Here is a 21,586-nt window from a genome sequence, read left to right as displayed (position 1 = left end):
TGCAAAATTTGTAAACAGATCTGGTGAAAGAGGGGAACCCTTGGGATACATTTGTGTCACTGGGCTGAAACATCATGATCCTCCATGGGTATTTTTAGTGTCATGCAATTTATACCTTCATGACGTAGTGGTTTTGCTGCAGGAGTTGGATGAGAACACATTTGCCCCATTCAAGTCTATATTTGTTGGGGGTGGACCATCTAACAGAAGGGAATTTTGTGGTTTAAAGCCGCTCAGACTGAGGAGGAAACAGAAGTCACATTTTCTACACTCATATGATGGTTTTTAAAGCTTGAAATTATCAGTTTGCTGTACCTAAGTAAACGGATGCCTATTCCAGAAGGATATATCCAGGAAATCTAAAGTATATTTTGAAGCTGCTCCCTGTGATTTGAAGCATACATGAGTGCTTGCCAGTTGGCTTGAGTGGACTATCTGTCCACTGTGTTTGTGACTATAAATCCCATTCTTAAGACCAAAAAGACCCATTTTCAATGTAGGAAGAATTTAGGTACTTATCTTTGGCCTAAATCTATCCTTGTAGATTTGAATTTCAACATTCTTGAGATTATTCTAGTACTAAAAGATTGTTTTTTAAAATGTTCCTTTACTTTCTTATTTATATTATATTTTTGTTGCATACTGAATAACTTTTACATAGTAGAATATCTTTTATGTAGAAAGTGGTGAACCTTCTGTGACTTGACTAATAGAAGGTGAGGTCCATGTTCTATAGTCAACATTATGTCTACTGTTTAGTTTGGCACAGTTAAATCTGTGCATCTGGCAAAATATTTTATGAGGTATTTTGCTCAATAGTATCATTTTTAGATTTTAGATTGGCTATTTTAATAGTATTTAGGATTTCAACAATCATCTCTAAAACCATTAATCATATAACTGCTGCTGCCATTACACATTAAGATGTACTAGAGAAAGGATAGTATTAATACTGAACTGATACAGCTTCCAGGATAAAGCAAATAATGAAACAAAATAGTTAGGCTGTACCCTCATCTCTACAACCTAAAGGAATATGCCTGTAAAAGAGGTGAATTGAGTGGGCTAATACTGGCAAACTTTATCAGATTGACTCATAGTCTCTCTTTGTATAGAAAAGTAAACAAAGAGAACAAAATTCTACGCTTTAGAAATACAGTAGAATGGAGTTCAGGATCCTCTTTGCCATCCCATGGCACTGAGGTATATAATGAACTAGCTTTGAGATTCTTAAGAGCTAGTAGTACTTTTCTGTTTTCCCAGAGTATAAAAGTGAAGAGATGAATTATGCCAAATAACACGGAACATGGTTATTTTTAGTTCTGATTCAACAGGAGATTTACAGACAGATTGTGATCACCAAAGAGGTATTTGCATGTATTTATGTTATGACATCTCAGATCAAAGTCAGGCTTTGATTTTCAGTTCTCCACGTGAATAACGAAGCTGGAATAAAGCTGAAGATGTGAGAAGTATAAAGCCATGGGATATTAAACACAATTTTGAAATGAAAAGGACACGTAGAATGAAGCCCAGAGATCAAACTACTGAACACTCAGCTCGTCATCCATTAGATTATGCACATTTATATGTGTGCCCCTGAATCATTCCAGCAATAATGGAAACACTCCATGTTTAAAATGAGGCTTGTGATGGCCACAGGCCTTGCTGAATATTAAGCCCCTGCAATACCATGTCCTGGGTGGTTAATTCTTTGTACGTGTGGTGATACAACATTTCTGTGCCTGAAGTTAAGAGTAGCACTAAGCTGAAGTGGCAGAAACAAGTCCAGTAAAAATCCAGAAGTGGAAACTTAGCCAAAATAGGTTTCTTTTTTAAAAAGATGCTCTATTTCAGGTATAATTGTTCAAAATGTTTTTAGTTTTAAGTGGAGGGTCTTTTTAACAACTAATTGATGTAAATTCCCATTGTCAGAAAAGATCTATTAACTATTCTGTAAAAGGGGAAATTACAAACAGAAAAAAAACCAACCAGCATTAAATTGATGAAGTTTTGCTATTGTCCTTAATGAGAGCACTATTAGAACTCTTATGCAATTAATTATAAGGGAAAAAGAAAAAAGATGCTTGCAGTTTAACGGTGCAACTCAGGAAATTAATAATGATCAGGAGTTCCCATCACAAACAGCTCACTTGTAAAATCCAGCTCAGGTCAGTAATGGTCAAAGGCATTTCCATTTACTAGATTCTAGGGAGTTTTAATGCAATAATTTAGCAGCTTTGGTTCAGTTAATTTACCCTGATCCTATACTGAGATCTCCATGTGAGGAACTGTACAATGACAGATGCTCACAATCTAGAGTGAGATGTTCCAACTCTTTTCCAAAGAACAGCCATCAAAAAGTATACCAATTTATGTCCTTCTGTGCAAGTTGACTGGATACAGTAAGTGTTGGGTTTGCATATAGTCCTCCGTTGTCTTCTTAGCTTTACATATTACTCTTGGGCTTGGTTAAGTCAGTGAACACTGAACAGAAACAAAATGGTACTCAGTATGAAGAAGGAACAAAGTGACCAGAAAGTCCTTCTTTGTGCCCTCATGCATTTACGTATTGTAGTTGGTATTACTTGGAAAGAGTGTAAGCAAAAAAGAGCCAAATATGAGGTTGACTTTAAGTTGGCATTGTGTTATAAAAATATTCCAAGTCACACTGTGGATTTAAATTCTTACAGAATGTTCTGTTTCCTTAACTGAAAATCACATTGTCTGGATGAAAATATTTGGATTATTTGTTTATGTTGGAAAAAGTGTATGAATTTAAACTTAATTTAATGTGCTAACAAACTTATCCTTGAATGGTATCAAAGTTGCACTAATTTGAGTGTATTACACAGAATTAGGGAAAGAGAAGAAATAACTAATTTAATCTGATTTTGGAAGTTAGCAAGTGTACTAAAGTATAGCTGTTGGGTTGTTTTTATTTCAGCAACTCTGTAATATGCTCTCTGTCGTCTTGTTATTTGAGAGATATTTTTTCCTATCAGAAACACTGAACTGCACTTTGAATTCCAATGTCTCTCCCTGACATTATTTTCAGTGCAGAAAACATGAAGTTGTTTTTTTTTTTTAATAACTTGCAACTACTTAAAATCAATTTAAATTATCCAAGCAAGAGACAGTAAACCATTTTCATTGTATGCTTATATCTTATTTTATATAAGATTATTCTGGAAGTATTAATATAAATTAAAAGTCACCTTTAAATCAAATCTCCTATTTATTATTAAGCCATCAATTTTCTGATGTACAAAAGGACAGTTAACCTCAGTATATTTAAAAATATAGATTAATTAAAACTATTTGATCATCTATTTCCTCCCTTGACAATTCAGGATTATTTCCTATAGCACTGCACTCTGATTATAAACTTCACGAGAGCTAATTATATACTGCATATTATTTTTTCGCATTCATCTAACTCATTTTACAATAAAATCTTTATAGTAAATGCAAAAGTAGAACAGACTTTACATATAAAAGAAATAAAATGAAATACCAATCTGATTAGCCCTTCAGGATCCAGAAAGCCAGTTTATATTAAAAATCCTTCCTATCATTCTGGCATTGTGAACATAGTAATGGATGGGGTTGTGAAGATCCATGGCCCTAAAATATTTGAGCATTTTTTGCTCTGGTTCAGCTGATCTAAAGTGCAGTCTGCACCAAGCCCTACAGCACTCTTGAACATGGATGAAGGAAGTCCATCCAAGCACTGAGCTGTTCTTGACATTTTTCTTTGGTTCATTCTTTTAAACATCACTGTTTGTTTGAAGCATCTTGGTAATTAGAGGGCAAACAGGGCTGGCTCCATGTTTGAATTGTACATAGCATTTTTAAAAATTTCATGTCTGTTTATGGGGACATTCAATTACGAAGCAGCATAAGCAAAGCAAGAAACAAATAGTAGGAAACTTTTCTCTGAAAGTATTTATGTGACATGTAGTTGCACTTTGTGATTTTGCTGGTCCACACAGAGCTTACTTTCTGAAAGCCAGTGCTTACTTTATATTTACAAAAGGAAATTAGAGCTGCCACCTAAGGAAAGCTACTGGGACAGACCATGTTTCAGTTTCTTATTTCACAGGTGCATCAGAAACTCTGTCAGATAATATAACAGCCTTGAAGAGTGTTCACAGAAACCAGGAAGCCAAAAGTTCAAATGTTACGTGCTCTTTAGCTGCTCCTATTTCAGCGTGTTTTATAGGCATCGCTATTAAGCAGGGACTCACACTCTTAATTTTAGCAGCAGATGGTTTATCAGTGTCAGCTTCCTTTTTACCTGATAAATTAATTGACTTAGCTGTGGAACACAATCTTTTCTGGCAGGATGAGAACAGAAGCTACTTCTTACATATTACAGAACTGTCACTTACACCAGTACACTGTCACCACTAGGAAAGTGGGGAATAGACTAAACCTTTGTACTGAGCTGACTTGAGAATAATCAGCTCCAGCCACCAGCAATCCAGAGTCCACATCCCTTCCACCTCTCAAAAATAGAAGCAGGATTATGAATGCATTGCATTCAAGTAGGAGGGGTACGTCCACAATCTGTGCTGAGTTTCTGGAAGATGGGTGAAGGAAGAAAGCTTGATTACTTCTCTTTTACTCTCTTGTAATGTCCAAAAAAGAAATCTGCAGGGATTTCTGCTAGTACAGCTAGAGATATTCCTTTTACATCTTGCAAAAATCTGCTTTCAATGGTGGAAGCAGGTGGGTTCCTCTGCTGTCAGTGCCAAGCTGTGCAACCATCTCAGATTAAAAAGTAACCTCAGAGTAACCCTATCTAATGCAGAAGTTGATAAGCAAATGAATGCAAAGAGGGAGAATCACAACTTCTGAATACTCAGCTGTCAGTTTGGAGAAGGAACTGTCAGCCAGAGCAGTTTTGTAGTTACCTAGTTTTATTTGGCAAGCAGAATTCCTACCTGGAAGAAGTCTTTCAGATCAGCGATGCTATTGCCGATTTCTATCTGAGCCTCTGGTCTCAACAGGCTTGTGGGTTATGATGGAGGAGATGCCTTCGAGCCATGACCTGCTGTCTGTAGCGGTCTGCTGGAATGGCCTCTCCTTTGTGGTGCTGTGAAAGCAGAGCCACTGCTGCTGCTCAGCTGGGAAGGAGCCCTGGATACAACTGCAAAGAGACAAAAAGATAAGCTTCAAACAAACACCAAACACCTCGACCTTTCAGGAAGTTCAGCTCTCATCTGGAACTCTGCAGCTTTTGCTCATCTTACATACTTCTTCCTAGATTCTTCCTTTTAAAGAAAACAGCTTTGTGAAGGGCTTTGCAGTCCATTTGCAAAGAAAAGAAAAAAGTTCAGTTTTCCTGATTCTTTGTCACCACAGTGACAAAATGAGCCGTCACACTGCTTGTACCATTATCACACAGAAATCCATTAAACATTTTACACCTTTTGCAGAAATTTACATCTTTCCTTCCCTTTTCCTGCTGGGAATTTGTGGTAGCATGGTAATCTATTTCAAGTAGAACAAAAGCACTTATGTTTTATCTCTTTTTTTCATGTTTAGCAGTTAGCATTTTAGTCCAAGTATAATAATGGTTAATAATCCCTATTTACACATTTGTAGTAATATTAACATCATTCTTTTCACGAGAATGTAATCATTGATATCACGCTAATAGATTTACAGTAAGATGACAAACTGCATTGTTTGGTTTCAGAACATATTAGAGTTGCAGACAGCTAATTAATATTAAAATAATGGCATTCCTATTGGCTTTGTGAAGATATTTTGACCCACTCTGGAGCCGAAAGTGAAAACAAAAAGTGAAGTCTCAAGGGTAAAATCCTGGCCAAATTGAGGGTAACTGCAAAACATCCATTGACTTTAATATATCAGGATTCCAGACTTTATCTGACCTTCCTGTCTCATCCCGGTAGAGGATCATTTGCTTTTTTTTACAGAGATAAATTCAAATGTATCCTAACCCCACATTACTTGACCTCATGGAAATGAAACCGCAGAGCTACCTGAACTGAAAGGATTGGATCCAGATGAGACAGGGGCGCAAGGGGGAATCAGGGGTTTCCTGGCCTGTCACCCCACAAGTCTCCTGCATGGCTCTGCTGGTCCCCCATGCAATTAGACCCTCAGGCATGGCATACAGTTAGATTGATGCTGTTTCAATACCAGGGATGGAAGACCTGTGTTCTGAAAACAAACAAACAAACAAACAAACAAACAAACAAACTATATCCTGGAACATTTATGCATGAATTTTATTGTGTCTTTTACATACGTTTCATTTGCTCTGAGTACAGGGACTTTTAGGGGGTAGACTGATGTGCTTTGCAGTAACTGAAACAGTTTCTGTGGGTCATCTGGGAGCAGCAGACATGAGTATGATTAGATCTACAATCACAGCATTCTTTTATAGTCTGACAAGATTTTTCATCTGTTTTCAGTACTGAAGAAATTGGCATGCCATAATGCTCTGACTGTAGGGCATGAATGCAATTGCCAGCTAATGGGCAGAATGTCTAACTATTAGCGTAATTGTGACCTACATCTCAGCAAAACAGCTGCCAAACTTTCCTCAGGATTCATGAGCACTTTGTTCTCTACTATTATGGTACAAAGTGTGATAGATATGAACCTTATTGATGTCAATTCTTCTTTAGATCGAATAGCTGTAGTCATGAGAAATGTTGTCTTAATTCCTATGTGTTCTGCACATGTGGTTAAACTAATGACCTGAATGTTTGCATTTATGTACTGCAACTACAAAATCAGTGTAACAGATATTTTTCCTTACCCATGAGAGAGGAGAACAGTATGGTTATCATTATGAAAATGAGATTGAACTAAAATCCTGAATCTGAATACTTGAAAGTTTAGGAATATCTGTATTTGATTTTGAAACTTGGACATCCCTGATTCTGAAGTTACAGCATTTTTTAAGGGCTTGATACATTTTCATTTTATTTAGTAGTACTGTTATAGTGAAGTGTTAGTTTATTTAATGTATTTTTTATTACATTCTGAATGCTTCTGACTTATTACAAAACCACTCTTCTGAATGAGGTTTTACTTGGCAAGAAAACATTAGTCTTATTGTTACACACAGTCTACCTGGGATTTATTGTAAAATTAAAAGTAGTGTAGAAGTTACATCAAGAAAGCAAAACTACTGATAAATAGTAAAAATTCATACAAGATCTAAGCGGAAGAAGAATTTAAAATAACCATGTTGTCTCATCTTTACTCACTGATCAATGTTTTCACTACATTAATCATGTCAAAAGGAGTGTCACATTGTATTTGTGAACTGTGAAGCTCCACTGGGGCAAGGGCCAGTGCATGTTCCTGGATTACAAATAGGAAGTGACTGTGATTGTTATCACTTTGGGGCACATGGACATTTTGTGGAAATTTACAAACAGAAGTGGCAACTTAATCAGCAAGAGCAGAAGTCTGACAGCTGACCCTGATGCCTTGCTGGGAATGCGGGAGCAGTGTTGGTGCCAGCACTCCTGGGAGTTTAGTTAACTGATCACAGGCAAGATAGTCATACTTAGAATGTCTAAAGGATGCATCACAGGCATCCAAACAGTTTTTACTAGGAAAAAGTAGCCAGGTTGTCATTTTAAAAAGTTTATTTCTCTGAATCTAATTGAACATGCATGCATTGCAAGCCAGCTGGAAGTAATTATTTCTGATTTTTATTTTTATTTTTAAATTAAGCATAACACTTAAGAATAATGTCTAGTGGCTTGTGTTTTCCCTTGTAAAATCGGATATATTTTCAAATTACTGTATGCAAACTGTCTGTCTCTTGGTCTAGCTATCCACTTTTAGCACATGCCCCTCTCTTTCTGTCTGTAATCTACCACATCTGTTGTTCTGCGTGGGTGTTTCTGTACGTATGTGATTAGCTGCTTACCTATGAATCAACTTGCCCTGCCTTTGTTAACAACAGCAAAAGGAACAGTGTAACAGCCAGAGAAACTACTGATAATTAGTTAGCAGTTAGGAAAACCAAAGGCTGAGCTCTCTCCTGCTTTAGCTCATGATTTCATGACTTACAGAGGAATGTCTTTCAATAACATTGACTTTGACTTCCAGGAAGAGCTGTGATTATGGTAAACTGAAGTAGAAGGGAATATTCTTGCCAGGTCCTGGAAAAAGGGTAAAAAATGCTGGTCTTGGAGCCTGGTTCCAAGGAGGAAATATTCCTCTGTTACTCCCCTTCCTTTTGTTCCTCTTTGCAGTGGTGTAAGTGCAGAAATATCTCCAAAAGATTTGCATATTTTCCGAAATCCAGATATGTTTGGACCATGGTTTTTATGGTACAGAATTACAGTAAGATTGTCAATCCATTTTTCTTGTAGCTACTACTGATTTTGTGGTACATGCAAAGTACAGAAAAACCCGATTCTACTCCTTATCATTGCACGTCCACAAATATCATCCCATTAGCAGCTAAAGGGAATGATAATACTTCTTCCCACTTTTTGATCTCTCCAGGTAATCTTGTATCTTACATTTCTCATTCAGGGATTGTAGTAAAGTAAATGCAGTAAACAAAGGCAAGGAATTGATCCCCATAATCACATCCCTAATCTTATTCCAACATTTGGAGATGAAGGAGGTTGAATTTCATGGCTTAAAGGAAATGTGTGACTGCTCCCTTTCAAAATACACAGAGGTATTTAATGAAGAGAGGGACCAGGAACATCTACAAATGCTTATACTGCCCTAATATTTTCTGTGAAAAAGGTCTTATATTTCTATACAATTATTAAACAATTGTCACTATATTATTATTAATCCCTCTCTTGATCTAGTCCATTCCAGATAAACCAAGATCCTTTTGTCTTATTAGTTTTCATAGTCTTTTCTGCAAGTTGAGTACCTGATATTTCACTACATGATTTAGTGAACTTCAGATCTTTCCATTGTTGCTTCTAAATCAGGGATTTTATAATCTACTTACTGGAATGCACTCATATTTGTATTTGTATTTGTAAATATATGCACATATTTGCTGAATATGTGACAGTTTTGATCTGAGGTTCTTACACGGGTTCCTCACTCTACTAATTAGAAAGAAGTATTTGACAGTAATTTCATATAGCTATTTGTGCTGTTCCATTAGCACAGGAAGAAATCAGGTTTTCTGGGGTGCACATATTTTGGCAGGGCCACCTCCCTACTTAACAGAGTTGCACATTCATTATAAAGCTTAGAATTACAGGTATGTAAGGAGACACTTAAGAGATTAATAGGGATATATAGAATTTCAGGAAAGGAAAGAAAGAGTGTTAGATTTTGTACAAGCAATAAAGATTTTTATAGCACTCTGAGAAAAGTTCTTAGTTTACTGCTATAGATGCTTCTGAAAAATTAATTTATTTGTGACTTAAAATTATGAAGTGATTCCAGCAGAGATGTATCGATATCAGTTTTTAATGTCTGCAATAAAAGTAAAGCAAACATTGTCATATATTCACAAAATCTATCATTAAACTGCTGTGTCCAAATTATTGTAATAAAAGTTAAGAACCATAAATATAGCCAAACTTTATAGGACATAAATGAATATTGCTCTCTACCTACATTTGCTTCTCATAATTTAAGACAGTTATTAGCTACACACTCATGTAAATCTATGCACATAAATACTACATGTGAGAATATATAAACCCTTGTCTAGGTATTAATTGCTGATAGACTGAAGTAGTTCAGCAGATTTCAGGTCTCTATCTCCCCTGTTTTCTATAGGGAAAAATATTTTACAGGACATACAGACTTTGTTTTTGTTTCTATTAGGTACCAACAGACAAGGATATCAGCCCTTGATATGAAATGGAGTCACAGCATTGAAGCCAAATGCTGAAGACAAGATATAAAGCAAAATAATTGTCATCGTTAGACAAGGAAAGCTATGATAGAAGAACAGAGCTCTTGATTAAGAGATTCTCATTCTGTGTAGTGTAAATAGCACTTTTAAAAACATTTTTAACTAAATAATACATGCTGAGATGTGGGATTAAATCTGTTTGTAAGCACTATGGCTACTCAGCTGCTCTAACTTACCAACTGTCACAAATCGGTAGTAAAGAGTCACAAATTGGTAGCAGCATGCTCTGTCCTCTAGCAGATCATGAACTAATGTGAAACTGCATATCTCTTCTGCTTCCAGTTTTCTCTGTGTTTTGAGATAACATAAGCCTAACAAACACTAATCATGGCCACAAGAACAACTAGGCATACTCTTTCTCTGTTTTTGGACAAAGCAAAAACCTACCATGTTTCAGTTCTTTCCAGAAGTCTATAAAATATCACATTCAAGACAGACAGGGAGTACACACAGTAAGCTTTGTGTTTCCTGTAACAGTGAAACTCTTGGAAGCTTGAATTACTCTCTGTCATCTAGAAAATGATACTAGATCACTTTCATTTTTATCCACCACTATTTATGATAGAATCATACACAGAGGATGTGCATGCATAGGATAGAGATCACAACTTCTGCCAAGAATTTTAAGGCTGGTGGGACACAGGGAGGAGATATTTTATGTGTCTCCCTGGCTTAGTAGTTGCCTGGAACAGTGGGGAAGGTGTTTGATGCTCCTGGAACTCCTGTAGCCCAGTATGAACAGAAATTGCAGTATTTTCAGGGTGCTTTTAGTGTATCAGTGTTCCCATTTATGTTTTAAAAACAATTAAGACCCAAAATTAAGACAGTAGATTTTTGGCAGTCATCGTCATAATACAATGCCTAGGGTCTTCAGCTGGTTATGAGCACTTGTATCAGGCACTGACAAAAGGCAGAAGAAGGTTATTCTTCAAGGAAGTTACAGCTACACATGAAACACTGACAAATGTAATAAAATGGTTCGATGATTTCTTCATCAAAGAGGATCTAAAAGCTGAAGGCATAGTTCCTGGAAATGAATGAAGAGATTCCACTTCTATGATATTTATATCATGCACTACAGGATGAAGAAACTTGTGCAAGGACTAGAGCAATATGCAGCTGAGTCTCAATCTCATGATCATTCTTGATAAAGTGTTTCATACACAGAATACCAAAAATATGCTCATATGTCATAGTGATGAGTGTAAGAAACCAAGCAGAATTACAAATGAACTAGTGAAACAATATTAAAACATTATTCTACCTCCTATAATGCAAATAAAATGGTATGTGTTGACTCCAAACTATACTACAGTTTTCCAAGTTCACTGAAAGTTTAGCTACATGCCAGCAGTGTAATACAGCAACCAGAACTATTTATGCAGTTGAAAGCTACATTTTTCAGAGACCTTATGTAATGTAGAAAGGAGATACTTGATTGGAGCTTATTTTGATTATAAACAGTACGCCCTTCCTCAGGAATAAGCCACAATATGTCCAAACACTCACTCAGCTATGCAGAAGTTGTTACAAAATTAGCCATTCCAAAAAGTACTCACTATGAAGATATATTCACCAAAGAAAATTAGTTCCACACTTCCATAGTGAACTAAGAAAGACCCTCCCAGGATTCATTTGTTTGTTTAGGTCAAGATGGCAGACATTGCCTTTTCTACAATCATACAATCTTTGGTGAACATCAGGGATGGGTCATGTTTGCAGCCAACCGTATAATCACAAATAAATTTTGTTTATAGAAATAAGTGACTTGGAAATTTAGATCAAGAAAGAAAAATACAATTGACCCTGCATAAAATTTTTAAAGATTAACATTAAACTGGATAATTCTTTGAACCAGAAATATTACTAATCAGTAAAAAATAAGAACATATTGTTCTAATTTAATTGCTCTAAGTAGCTTCCTTATGGGACTATTTAATAACATTTGACATGATTCTCAGTTATTTTGCTTATTGGTTTTATTAAACCTTAGGATTAAAAAACCAAGAGATCTAATATTCATATATAAGTAATTGAAATTAATCCTTAAAATGCGTTGTATGCTTTTGCAATGACTGTAATTAATCACATTTGAAATGAAAAATAAATTCCATTTATATTGATTTTTTGGCTTTTGCCTAAAAGCAGGAAAGTTTTTAGAATGACATAAAACTCTGAAAATAATTTGGAAAAATGTCTTGAAGATGCCTTAGTAGGAAGCTCAGACTGAATTATCAGGCCAGTAAAATCAATACTTTGCCTATGTCAATACACTGCATTTGATATGCCAGATACTTCATGATACTTCTTGCTTCCCTAAGTTACTCATATATTGAATATTTTACTACTTTGTAAATGTTTCCAAGGAGGTCTTCTTCTTGAAACAAAGAACTCTGTGTTTCCTATATACTGTCTTGACAGACACAGCAAGGACTACTTCTGTTTTTGTTAAGAACACTGTTTAATAGAAATAGTCTTTCTTCCAGTTTCTCAAGATTCCAGTGGGATGTCGTACAGTGTCCAGCATTATTCACCATCACTATATATGATTACCTATTACATTTTATGTACTTTACTGCAAAACATAAACACGGCACAGAAATGCCAAGCCACCACTGACACATTCAAATATCTACAAATGGACTGATTTTCAGAGACTGCCATCTCTAAAGCAGCCTAAGTGATTTAAGTACAATACAGTGCTGTGATTTTATGGACATTCTCAGATGGGTCTGCAGACCACATTCTTATTGAGATTCATGCATACATTTAGAAACGTCCTCAGTTACATTCTTGATTTTGCTGTCTGTACAGAACAGTTTCTCTTATTTATACAATTACATTTTGTTTTAATATATTTTTAAAATTTGTTGGTTTTAATTAGTGATGAGAACCTTCTTTTTTTATTGACTTCATTCAGAATGTTTTCACAAAAGATGAGTATTCCAAATTCTTTGCTGACTAGTGATACCTATATTACAGAGTTCAAATCCAAAAATTGAGTCTGTCAGCTTAAGGATTGAAGTAAAACAATACAAAAATGAGAATGAAAAAATCATAAAAAGAAAGAATCATAAAATACCACTTATTTGTTCTGATCTTTACCTAAAACATTCTTTTAAGACCCCCAGTGATGGAGGTCTTTTCAGTTTTCTAGCAAAATTTCTACTAGTTCTTTACTTCCTGTACTGTTATAAAACATTTCTCTGACATGAAAAAGTTAAACTTCATATACTGCTCCTTCATTGAGGTAGAAAACAGATGATTCTCTTTCTCTTTGCAGTCTTCAATGCTTATAATTACTTATTTTCCTGTTAAACATTTTATTAAGTTAAACTTTCCTGATTTGTTCAGTATTCCAGAGTTATGGCCATTTCTCATCATCTTAAGTCTCCTTGAAAATAATGTACATCTTTCTTGAAGTCCAACATTCTGAGAGGGACACAAAATTCCTGTAGATAATTGAACCTGGATGAAGCTGAAAGGTTATTTATGTTTATGTGCGTTAAAATAATATTTTACATCTGCTATGACTGATTTCTTCTGACAAATATGCATAGTCATTTTTTCTTTATTTGAAAGGAAAATTTGTTTTTTGTTTTTTTTTTTTTATAATATATATATATTTTTGTAAGACTTAAAAGATTCATCTATATTCGTAGCATTTTTTAAACTGAAGTTTGCTATAAGACCAAGTTAAACCGCTATGAGGACAAGCGTAATTAGTATAAGAGAAGTCATCTGGATCAGAGATCTCAGTATCTGTTAGCTGAATGGAAATGTTTGGCATCTGTGTGCCCAGAATGAGACTGCTTTCACTGGTCAGATGCTAAAAGATACAAGTGGTGGATATTTGTAGCAGTGTGCTGCTATACATATGAGGATATATTCATTGATTTATTTAGGTAAATCTTATGCAGGCTACAAATTAAACATACATAATCAACAATAGTTTTTTTCCTGAGGGCAATTTAATTGTAAGCCTCTATTAGTTATGCTTTATAGCTAGATAATAAACACATGAACTGCCAATAATTCAGTTTTCACTAAGGCAACGTATCTTCTATCTGTTTACAAGATTAGGTTTGGGAAAAATAATGCTATGAATATAAGAATTGCATATATTCATTTCAGCATGGAGTGATTTAGGAGGATATATACACTGCAAGTTGTTGTTTCTCTGAGAGGGATAGAATAAGAAAAACCACATCACGGTGATTTAGGATGTAAAAAAATAATATCTAAGTGAGAAATAAAAATTATTGGTTACAATATTACAGAAGGTATGAAAATCCAGAAACATGAGTAGAGAATAATTAATTGTTTAAGTATTATGCAAATAAACTACTATTATTAAGGGTAACTCAAAAAATTAACAGGATTATCTTTTTGCTGCATGAAGGCTAGAAGTTTGGATATATTACATGAAAACAGAAATGATTCAGAAAACTTTCTCTAGCTAATTTTTCTCCTAAATGTTTGTTCAGCTACATTTACAGTTGCTGGGTTATTCTCCTGGCCCTTTTAGTTCTGGCTCCTGTTAGAATTGCTTGTTGATGCTTGTTGAACATTTATGGAGACCAAAGAGTGGATATGAGCACAGTGAGGTGGTGAGTGATGTGTTTCAGCAGTGGTGGCAGTGACAGTGGGTCACCCCTGCTGGTGCAGATCTCTGAGAGTGCAGCATGCAGGCTTTTGTTCATTGCTAACCAAAATGAATAGCTTATGGTGGTGACTATGCTGAAAAATAGTGTTTTGTAGCTAAGAATTTACTCTACTAAATAATGCTCCTTGTATCTGTTGCAATTTCCATGAAAATAGAGAGGAGGCATTAATTTCAGAGTAACTTACATATATCTACAAGATTTTTTATGATTGATGTGCACTTTCCTTGATATGCTTAAGATCTGGTAGAGCTGCTTCAAATCGGGAGTAGATGAATATGTTAACTTCTGAGCATTATTCATTGCCTTCCTGTCCTCTCCACCTTTGTTTTCTTTGGTTCCTATTGATCACATACAAGCAGAAGTAGTGGAAGGATGAATGCTGAATTTAGGTTATCCCAGCTTTCTTCTTCTGGATGTGATGATTCAATTTCTGTAACACTGCTGTTTTCTGACTATTCTTTTATTCACAAATAGTTTGTAGCTGATGCTATTTATTTTTTTTTTAATAACTGTAATATCAGTTTTTTAAAGATGCAAGTATATATATGATGAATCAAACACAGCATAGTGAGCTGGTCAAAAAAAGTGATTCTTCTGCTGTATTTAGTACCTTCAGTATTGCTTGCAGATCCGGGCTCCACAATATAAAAAGTACATTGGGGTCCTTAAAAGCATCCAGAAATGTGCAACAAAGATGGTAACAGGGCCAGAATGTCATATGAGGAAAGGATAAGGACACTTGGTTTGTTCAATATGGAGGAGGCCACAAGGTAACCACGTTTCTTTCTGTAACTTTTCAAGCAGAGGAAGTAAGGGAGGTGCTGGGCTCTGCTCTCTCATCACCAATGATAGGATACCTGGCAATGGCACTAAACTATATCAGAAGAGGTTCAGACTGGGCATTAGGAAAGATTTATTTATCACAAGAATGGTCAGACTCTGGAACAAGCTTCCTAGTGAAGAGCCTGATACCACATGTCTGTCAGTGTTCAAGAAGCATTTGGATAATGCCTTCAATAATATGCTTTAACTTTTGGTTATCTGTGAAGTGATCAGTTAGTTGGGCTAGATGGTCTCTGAAGGTCCCTTCCAAAAGAACTATTCTGTTCCATTCTGTCATTCCATTCCATTCCATTCCATTCTATTCTGTTCTACCATACCCTAAGCTACCCTGTGCTACGCTACCCTATCCTATCCTATCCTATCCTATCCTATCCTATCCTATCCTATCCTATCCTATCCTATCCTATCCTATCCTATCCTATCCTATCCTATCCTATCCTATCCTATCCTATCCTATCCTATCCTATCCTATCCTATCCATTTGGCTTTTCTTAGAGATAAGCTCCTTCCTAACTACTTCAATTTTGCAAAATTCACAGAAATTTTATATATTGGAATTCCCATTGAGGTGTTTTATGTATTTGTAAAATAAAACTTCTGTGCTGCTACAAATATTACTTTCAGATGACTCCCTAAGGTGTGGAAGGTGTGATCCCCTACTCTGACAGAAAAATTGAGAAAAGAGCATTAATTAGTTGCTATAATACATTTTTACTGTACATTTTCTTGTATGCAAAGCAAAACAAGACAGAACAGCTCTTATATCACTGGTGTATTTTTATTATTATTATTACAAATGCTGTGCAAGATACGGTTGATGGTAGGAGAGGGAAAGCAGCATGTTGTTATTTAACTTGCATTCTTGTGCAAAGGCAGCATATAAAAGCCTAACGTCATCTGGATATCATAGCAGTCCTTACCATATAATTACATGAGACCAATAGTACTTGATCAAAGTAAAAGAAAAACCTCTTATTTTATTTATAAGCCATCTGTCACAAACCATTATCATTTACTTAGGCCCTAAGTTGCAGTTTCCATTTTAATAGTTCTGTTAGTGTTTGGGTGGTTTCTATGAAGATTATTCAATAAACATTGTCCAGAAAAAGCTAGATACTTTTAAAGCATGATCCTCTGGAATGTTTATTAAACAATAATAGTGAACCTTCTGACAGTTTTATATCTGAGAATGTTACAACGTTATTATGCATCCCACTTGTAATTCTGCATTTCTGAAAACTCCTGTACAACATAATGAGTCTTACCAAAAGCAGATGCATCTGAGTTAACAACAGAGACATCAATGAACAATAGAAAGCCATGCAGTGGGAAGGGTGGAATGAGGGGTGAAGAATGCAGAAAAGAATTCTGTTTCATTATTTCAACAAAAAGTAACTGAAATAAGAGTAACTAGTAGCATAAGAATTTGAAAATCCAAATATACAATGTACGCGCACCTGAAAAAACGTATTGACTTTTTAATGCAGAATCTCTTGACAAATTGAAATTAAATAATTTATGGCATGAACAGATTCTCAAAGACTCAAGAACATAAGTTCTGAGGATTACTCTTGTGAATGAGTTTCTGTGTGTCACTTATTTTTAGTGAGCACACCAAGCAAGTATCCTTTTATCTATCACCTGTTAAATAGATATTATCCCTGTTACCTAAGCAGAAAGAAATCTTAGTCTAAGGCTCAATAAATTCAATTCAGAGCCTTCAAAAATGCAAGGCTTCAGAAAAAAACTCAGCATGTGTCAATAATGAACCCAGAAAATATTGGTTTCCTGCAATAAAAATAATAGGTGAAATCTTGGAGTCAGTTTTTAGCAGGGTCAGTATAACCAATAAATCTGCTGAGCAAACTAAAAGATGTGGATGAAGGAAAAAAAGAAGATTAATATAACAGAACCCACTCTTCTACTCTCCTCTGCTTGGGCAAACAGCTCCTGGTACTCCCAAGATGTGCTCACAGAAGCTATTGTGGTAGTCTATTGAATACCAAATATTTACAAAAGCATTTACTGATTAATTCAGAAACAGGACAGTCAGCTTTGTTGTTATAATGGGACAATCACTTATTCAACCAGAGTGTGCTTTAGGGGTGAGTATCCAAGAGCAATTGCCTAAGACTGGATACCATGGAGAATGTGCTAAACTACAATAACTAGAAGTAGTCTAGAAGAACTAGAAGTATCCAGTATGACTCAGTCTATGCCTTTGTTCCTGCTGGGTGAAATTTGCTGTAGCTCCACACAGATACAGTATATTTCAAATGCAATCCTTTCTGTGACATTAGTAAAATACCAACCAGAGTATCTTATTAGAAATATAGAAGTACTTTTGTCTTTTTAAATCTACATTCTTATCCACGTTTCTTTTTACTGGTGTGTGATAATTTCTAATTTCTGGTTTTTTTTTGTTTGTTTGTTTGTTTGTTTTTTGTGCAATGAGTTTAGCCACTATGTTTTTGAATGGATTTCAAAGATCCATAGCACACATGCATAACATAGCTTACACAGTAAGTGAGGCAGTTTCAGAAAGCTGAATAAATAATGCACTGCACATTCATGATGCATACATGCTATAAGCGTAACTGGAAAAAAGAAGACATCAGATGCATGGAAATTTGTGGTGTGTTGGTGCCCAATCCTGGGCTGTACCAGGACTTGAGGGCCCTGTGTTTCATCAGGAGTTTAATGTTGGGGGAGAAATTTGGGTTTCCTGTTCATGTATTCCAGTATTTTAAGTAAAATATGGAAAAGAACGACCATTCTCTTTTCTGGGGCTCTTTCACAGGGATTATTGGCGACCAAAGGATAACTTGTAAATAAATTCAATGGCTATAAAACCACCAAGAAACAAAGGATGGCTAAAAATACACCATCTGATGTGAAAGAAATAAAGGCAAAATATTACTGAACATAAAAGAATGGTGTAGAAATATGATAGATTTGTAAAACTCCCTTGACGTAGCTTAATATCTGCAACATTTAGCTAATAAACTAAAACTGAGCAGTGAGCTTACTTTGACCGTGGAAAATGGAGATATTCATTTTAGGCATCTTTTGCAATGCATGGAGTTTTCTTTGGCTGTTAGCTCTCACTTAAATATTATATATAAAAAAAATCCCCACCACTTAAAACATTCTGCAGGTTTCTAGACCACAGAGGTCACCTGATAATTCAAGCAGAAGTTTTTGTGGTCTGAAACTAAAGGATGACCACTTTTGACCATCATGTGCATTAACTGTTTTTCCAAACTGAGGTTTAAGCAAATAAACAAACAAACAAAAAGCAACAACAACAACAAAAACCCTCAGCTGTCTCATTCAGAAAACACCTTACAGTGACAGTGTTCTTTTATCTAAAAATATTTTTAAAACTAGTAAGAGGCAAATATAAGTGATCAAATTTGTAAGAAATCTTTAGTAAGTTCAGCTGATGTGGCTCATTAGAACACTTACAGTAGTTACCCATCAGCACAGGAATGCTAATAGATAAGATGAAAGCAACCCTTCCTATTAATCATGTAGTTTATGCCTGACTCCTGTTCCTTTCTTCAGCCTTTAAATCAACTCCATCTGGCTCTCACTATTTATTTGTGCAGCTGACCTTTCACAAAGAAACATCCTTGCTGCTACAGAAGGAAGTCCAATGTCATTAAAATCATTAGGCAAAGAGTGGTTGCTTAAGTCTGGAATTGGCTTGCCATAAAAAAAAAAAAAATGATGAGCCACAAAACAAAACCAGGAACAAAATCTTCACTGGGTGTAAAATGGTTAGAAACCAGCTTATTTCAGTGGAATGTGTTGCAGCCAGTGCCCCCAAACACTTTTCTATGTGTTAATACTTTGTGGAGTACATGAGGCAAGATGGCAGAACAATGGTTATGCATGTAACAATCTCTTCATGTTGTAGGCTAGTCCTGCTTCATGGTCTTCTGTGGCAGGGCAGGGATCTAGATGGATAGATGGGAATGACCCTGTGTATGTTAACTAAAACAAAACCAAGAAGTGTCACCCTCTGGGCTGCCCAGTTTATTTTAAGAGTCCTAATTCACATTCTTTTTAACCGAACGTAAAAGAAAACCAAATTATTTTGAGGCAAAGGAGCAAAACAGCTTCCAATAGTTTTTGATCAACTTTCCTTCTCCTGGTACCATGACAGTGTCTCTGTTCCTTCACAAATTTTGGGGCTTCCATTGCAGAGTTTGTGGATCTCTTTGTGGAGAATCTAACCCAGTAAAATGTCATGTTGTTGAATGACTGTGAGATAGTAACAATCCAGGAAAGGTAGGATCATTTCCAGAAAGGAGTCACATGCTATAATATTCAAAGAGGACCTGGAGTTTCCCTGTGGTGAGCTTTGATCTTTTGGTGGTCATTTTGGAACTGCCATGATATTTCTTTACCAGAAATATTTGCTGCAACTTTGACACAGATGGAGACAAGCAGGACTTCATGCCAGTAGGTACTTGCCTGTGGTACTTGGGAAAACATGGAGACTCAGAGACTGGAAGGGGCTACCAGAATGTCTGGTCCCTGCTCCAGTTGGTCAGCTGAACGCCCTTTTTTCTTTTTTTTTTTTTAATTTCCCCTTTTGGCAAGAATGACAGATATGCATCTTTATGTCACCAGAAGGCCTAAGCAGGTAAAAATACCATAACTACAACCTTTTCTCTTTTACAGCTTGAGAGCTACATTGTGGAAAACATGAAATCGGAGATGGTGCAGCTGCAGCAGAATGCTGTTCAGAACCACACTGCCACCATGCTCGAGATAGGGACCAGCCTCCTCAGCCAGACAGCAGAACAGACAAGAAAACTCACGGATGTTGAAACACAGGTATGTTTTCTAAAAGCTTTTAATTGCATAGAATTTTTCCCATCTTTTCTAACACATCGTCATGCAAAACATTTCAACAAAGGTTTCCAAGAAACTTACACATTGGTAGTCACAGCAGTGATTTTTTATGTGACTTTCTTTAGATTTCATTTTGTTGATATATTTAGCTCTAGGTGTAGAAAGTAGGCTGGAATGGCTAGGAAACTAAGTCGGTACTTGACTTCAAATTAATAGCTCAGTTACCAACTGTGAATGATACAAATGTCAAGCGAGATAATGAGTTTCAGGCTAAAACAGAGCCTTTGATCTTCATTATTACTTGCCTTTATTCTTTTTATAAGGTTACTTTTTGGAAGATGTTTCTAGTTGAAAGGTATTATACATCAGCAGCTTTTACAGTGTGATTATAGAGGGACCAGCATCAGATTCTTTATAAAACACTGTGTATTATTGCAAAATTGCATATCATATGAATTTGAAAAGCCATCTCTTATAGGACTCCTAGAACTAAAATAACACATTTGATTCAGGTGACACTCATATCATTGTTATAACACAGAGTACAATTTCCTATTGGGCTTATTGCAACATACAACTTTTTGACTTCTGAGTTCTATCAGTTTAAGATGCTTATTTATTTTTGATCTTCCTAGCATGTGGTATGTTACACAGGAGTTTATGTGTTGCATTTATTTGTTTTGTTCTAGTAGCACATGTACTTCTGGAGAAATCATAATGTTCTTATTCACATTTAAAATATCATTACCATGTTATTATGTAACTGCATTACAATACACTGCAGCAATTATGAAAGACAGATGCTCTAAATAACTCTGGCTAGGAATGATAAGTACAAGCTGTTGCTTACACAGGTACCTTTTTTCTACATCTCTACTAGTAGATAAGCATCCACTAAAGAATGCAGTGATCTGAAATGACCACAGCTTTGGAAAGATACCACAGTCACTTATGAAAATGTTGGGAATGGTATTTCAATAGAATTTATAAATCAATACAATAAATATATCTAAATTCAGCAGAATATCTAAATGGAAATAGAAGCTATGAATACCTTCTATAAACTGTGATATCACTTGCTCAGGAGAGAAAGAGGTGTATAAAAGACCTCCTTAGGTGTAGGCTTTGATAACTCATTTGTTGTTACCTCATCCGACTACATAAGGGAAAATATATATATATATATATTGCCCCTATCTCAGTTTTCCACTGACAAATCAGTTCAAGGTAGAAGCACCATCAGTGACTTCCTTCTTATTCTATACCTATAGATGAAGAATTTAGAGGATGCTCAGATAGC

General features: G+C 35.6%; 1 protein-coding gene across 1 annotated transcript in view; it reads left to right on the top strand.

The window, feature by feature from the left end:
- Nucleotides 1-21,586, top strand: part of ANGPT1 (angiopoietin 1) — a 160,580-nt gene that overhangs the window by 55,846 nt on the left and 83,148 nt on the right. The window contains exon 2 of the mRNA XM_031591130.2: nucleotides 20,113-20,268. Coding sequence (XP_031446990.2) covers nucleotides 20,113-20,268 — 156 coding nt within the window. The remainder of the gene's footprint in view (nucleotides 1-20,112; nucleotides 20,269-21,586) is intronic.

Source organism: Phasianus colchicus, chromosome 3 (genome assembly GCF_987193195.1).
Source record: "Phasianus colchicus chromosome 3, bPhaCol1.hap1.1, whole genome shotgun sequence".
Taxonomy (NCBI): domain Eukaryota; kingdom Metazoa; phylum Chordata; class Aves; order Galliformes; family Phasianidae; genus Phasianus; species Phasianus colchicus.
The sequence above is the reverse complement of the archived record's forward strand: the minus strand, read 5'-3'. Positions and strand labels throughout refer to the sequence as shown.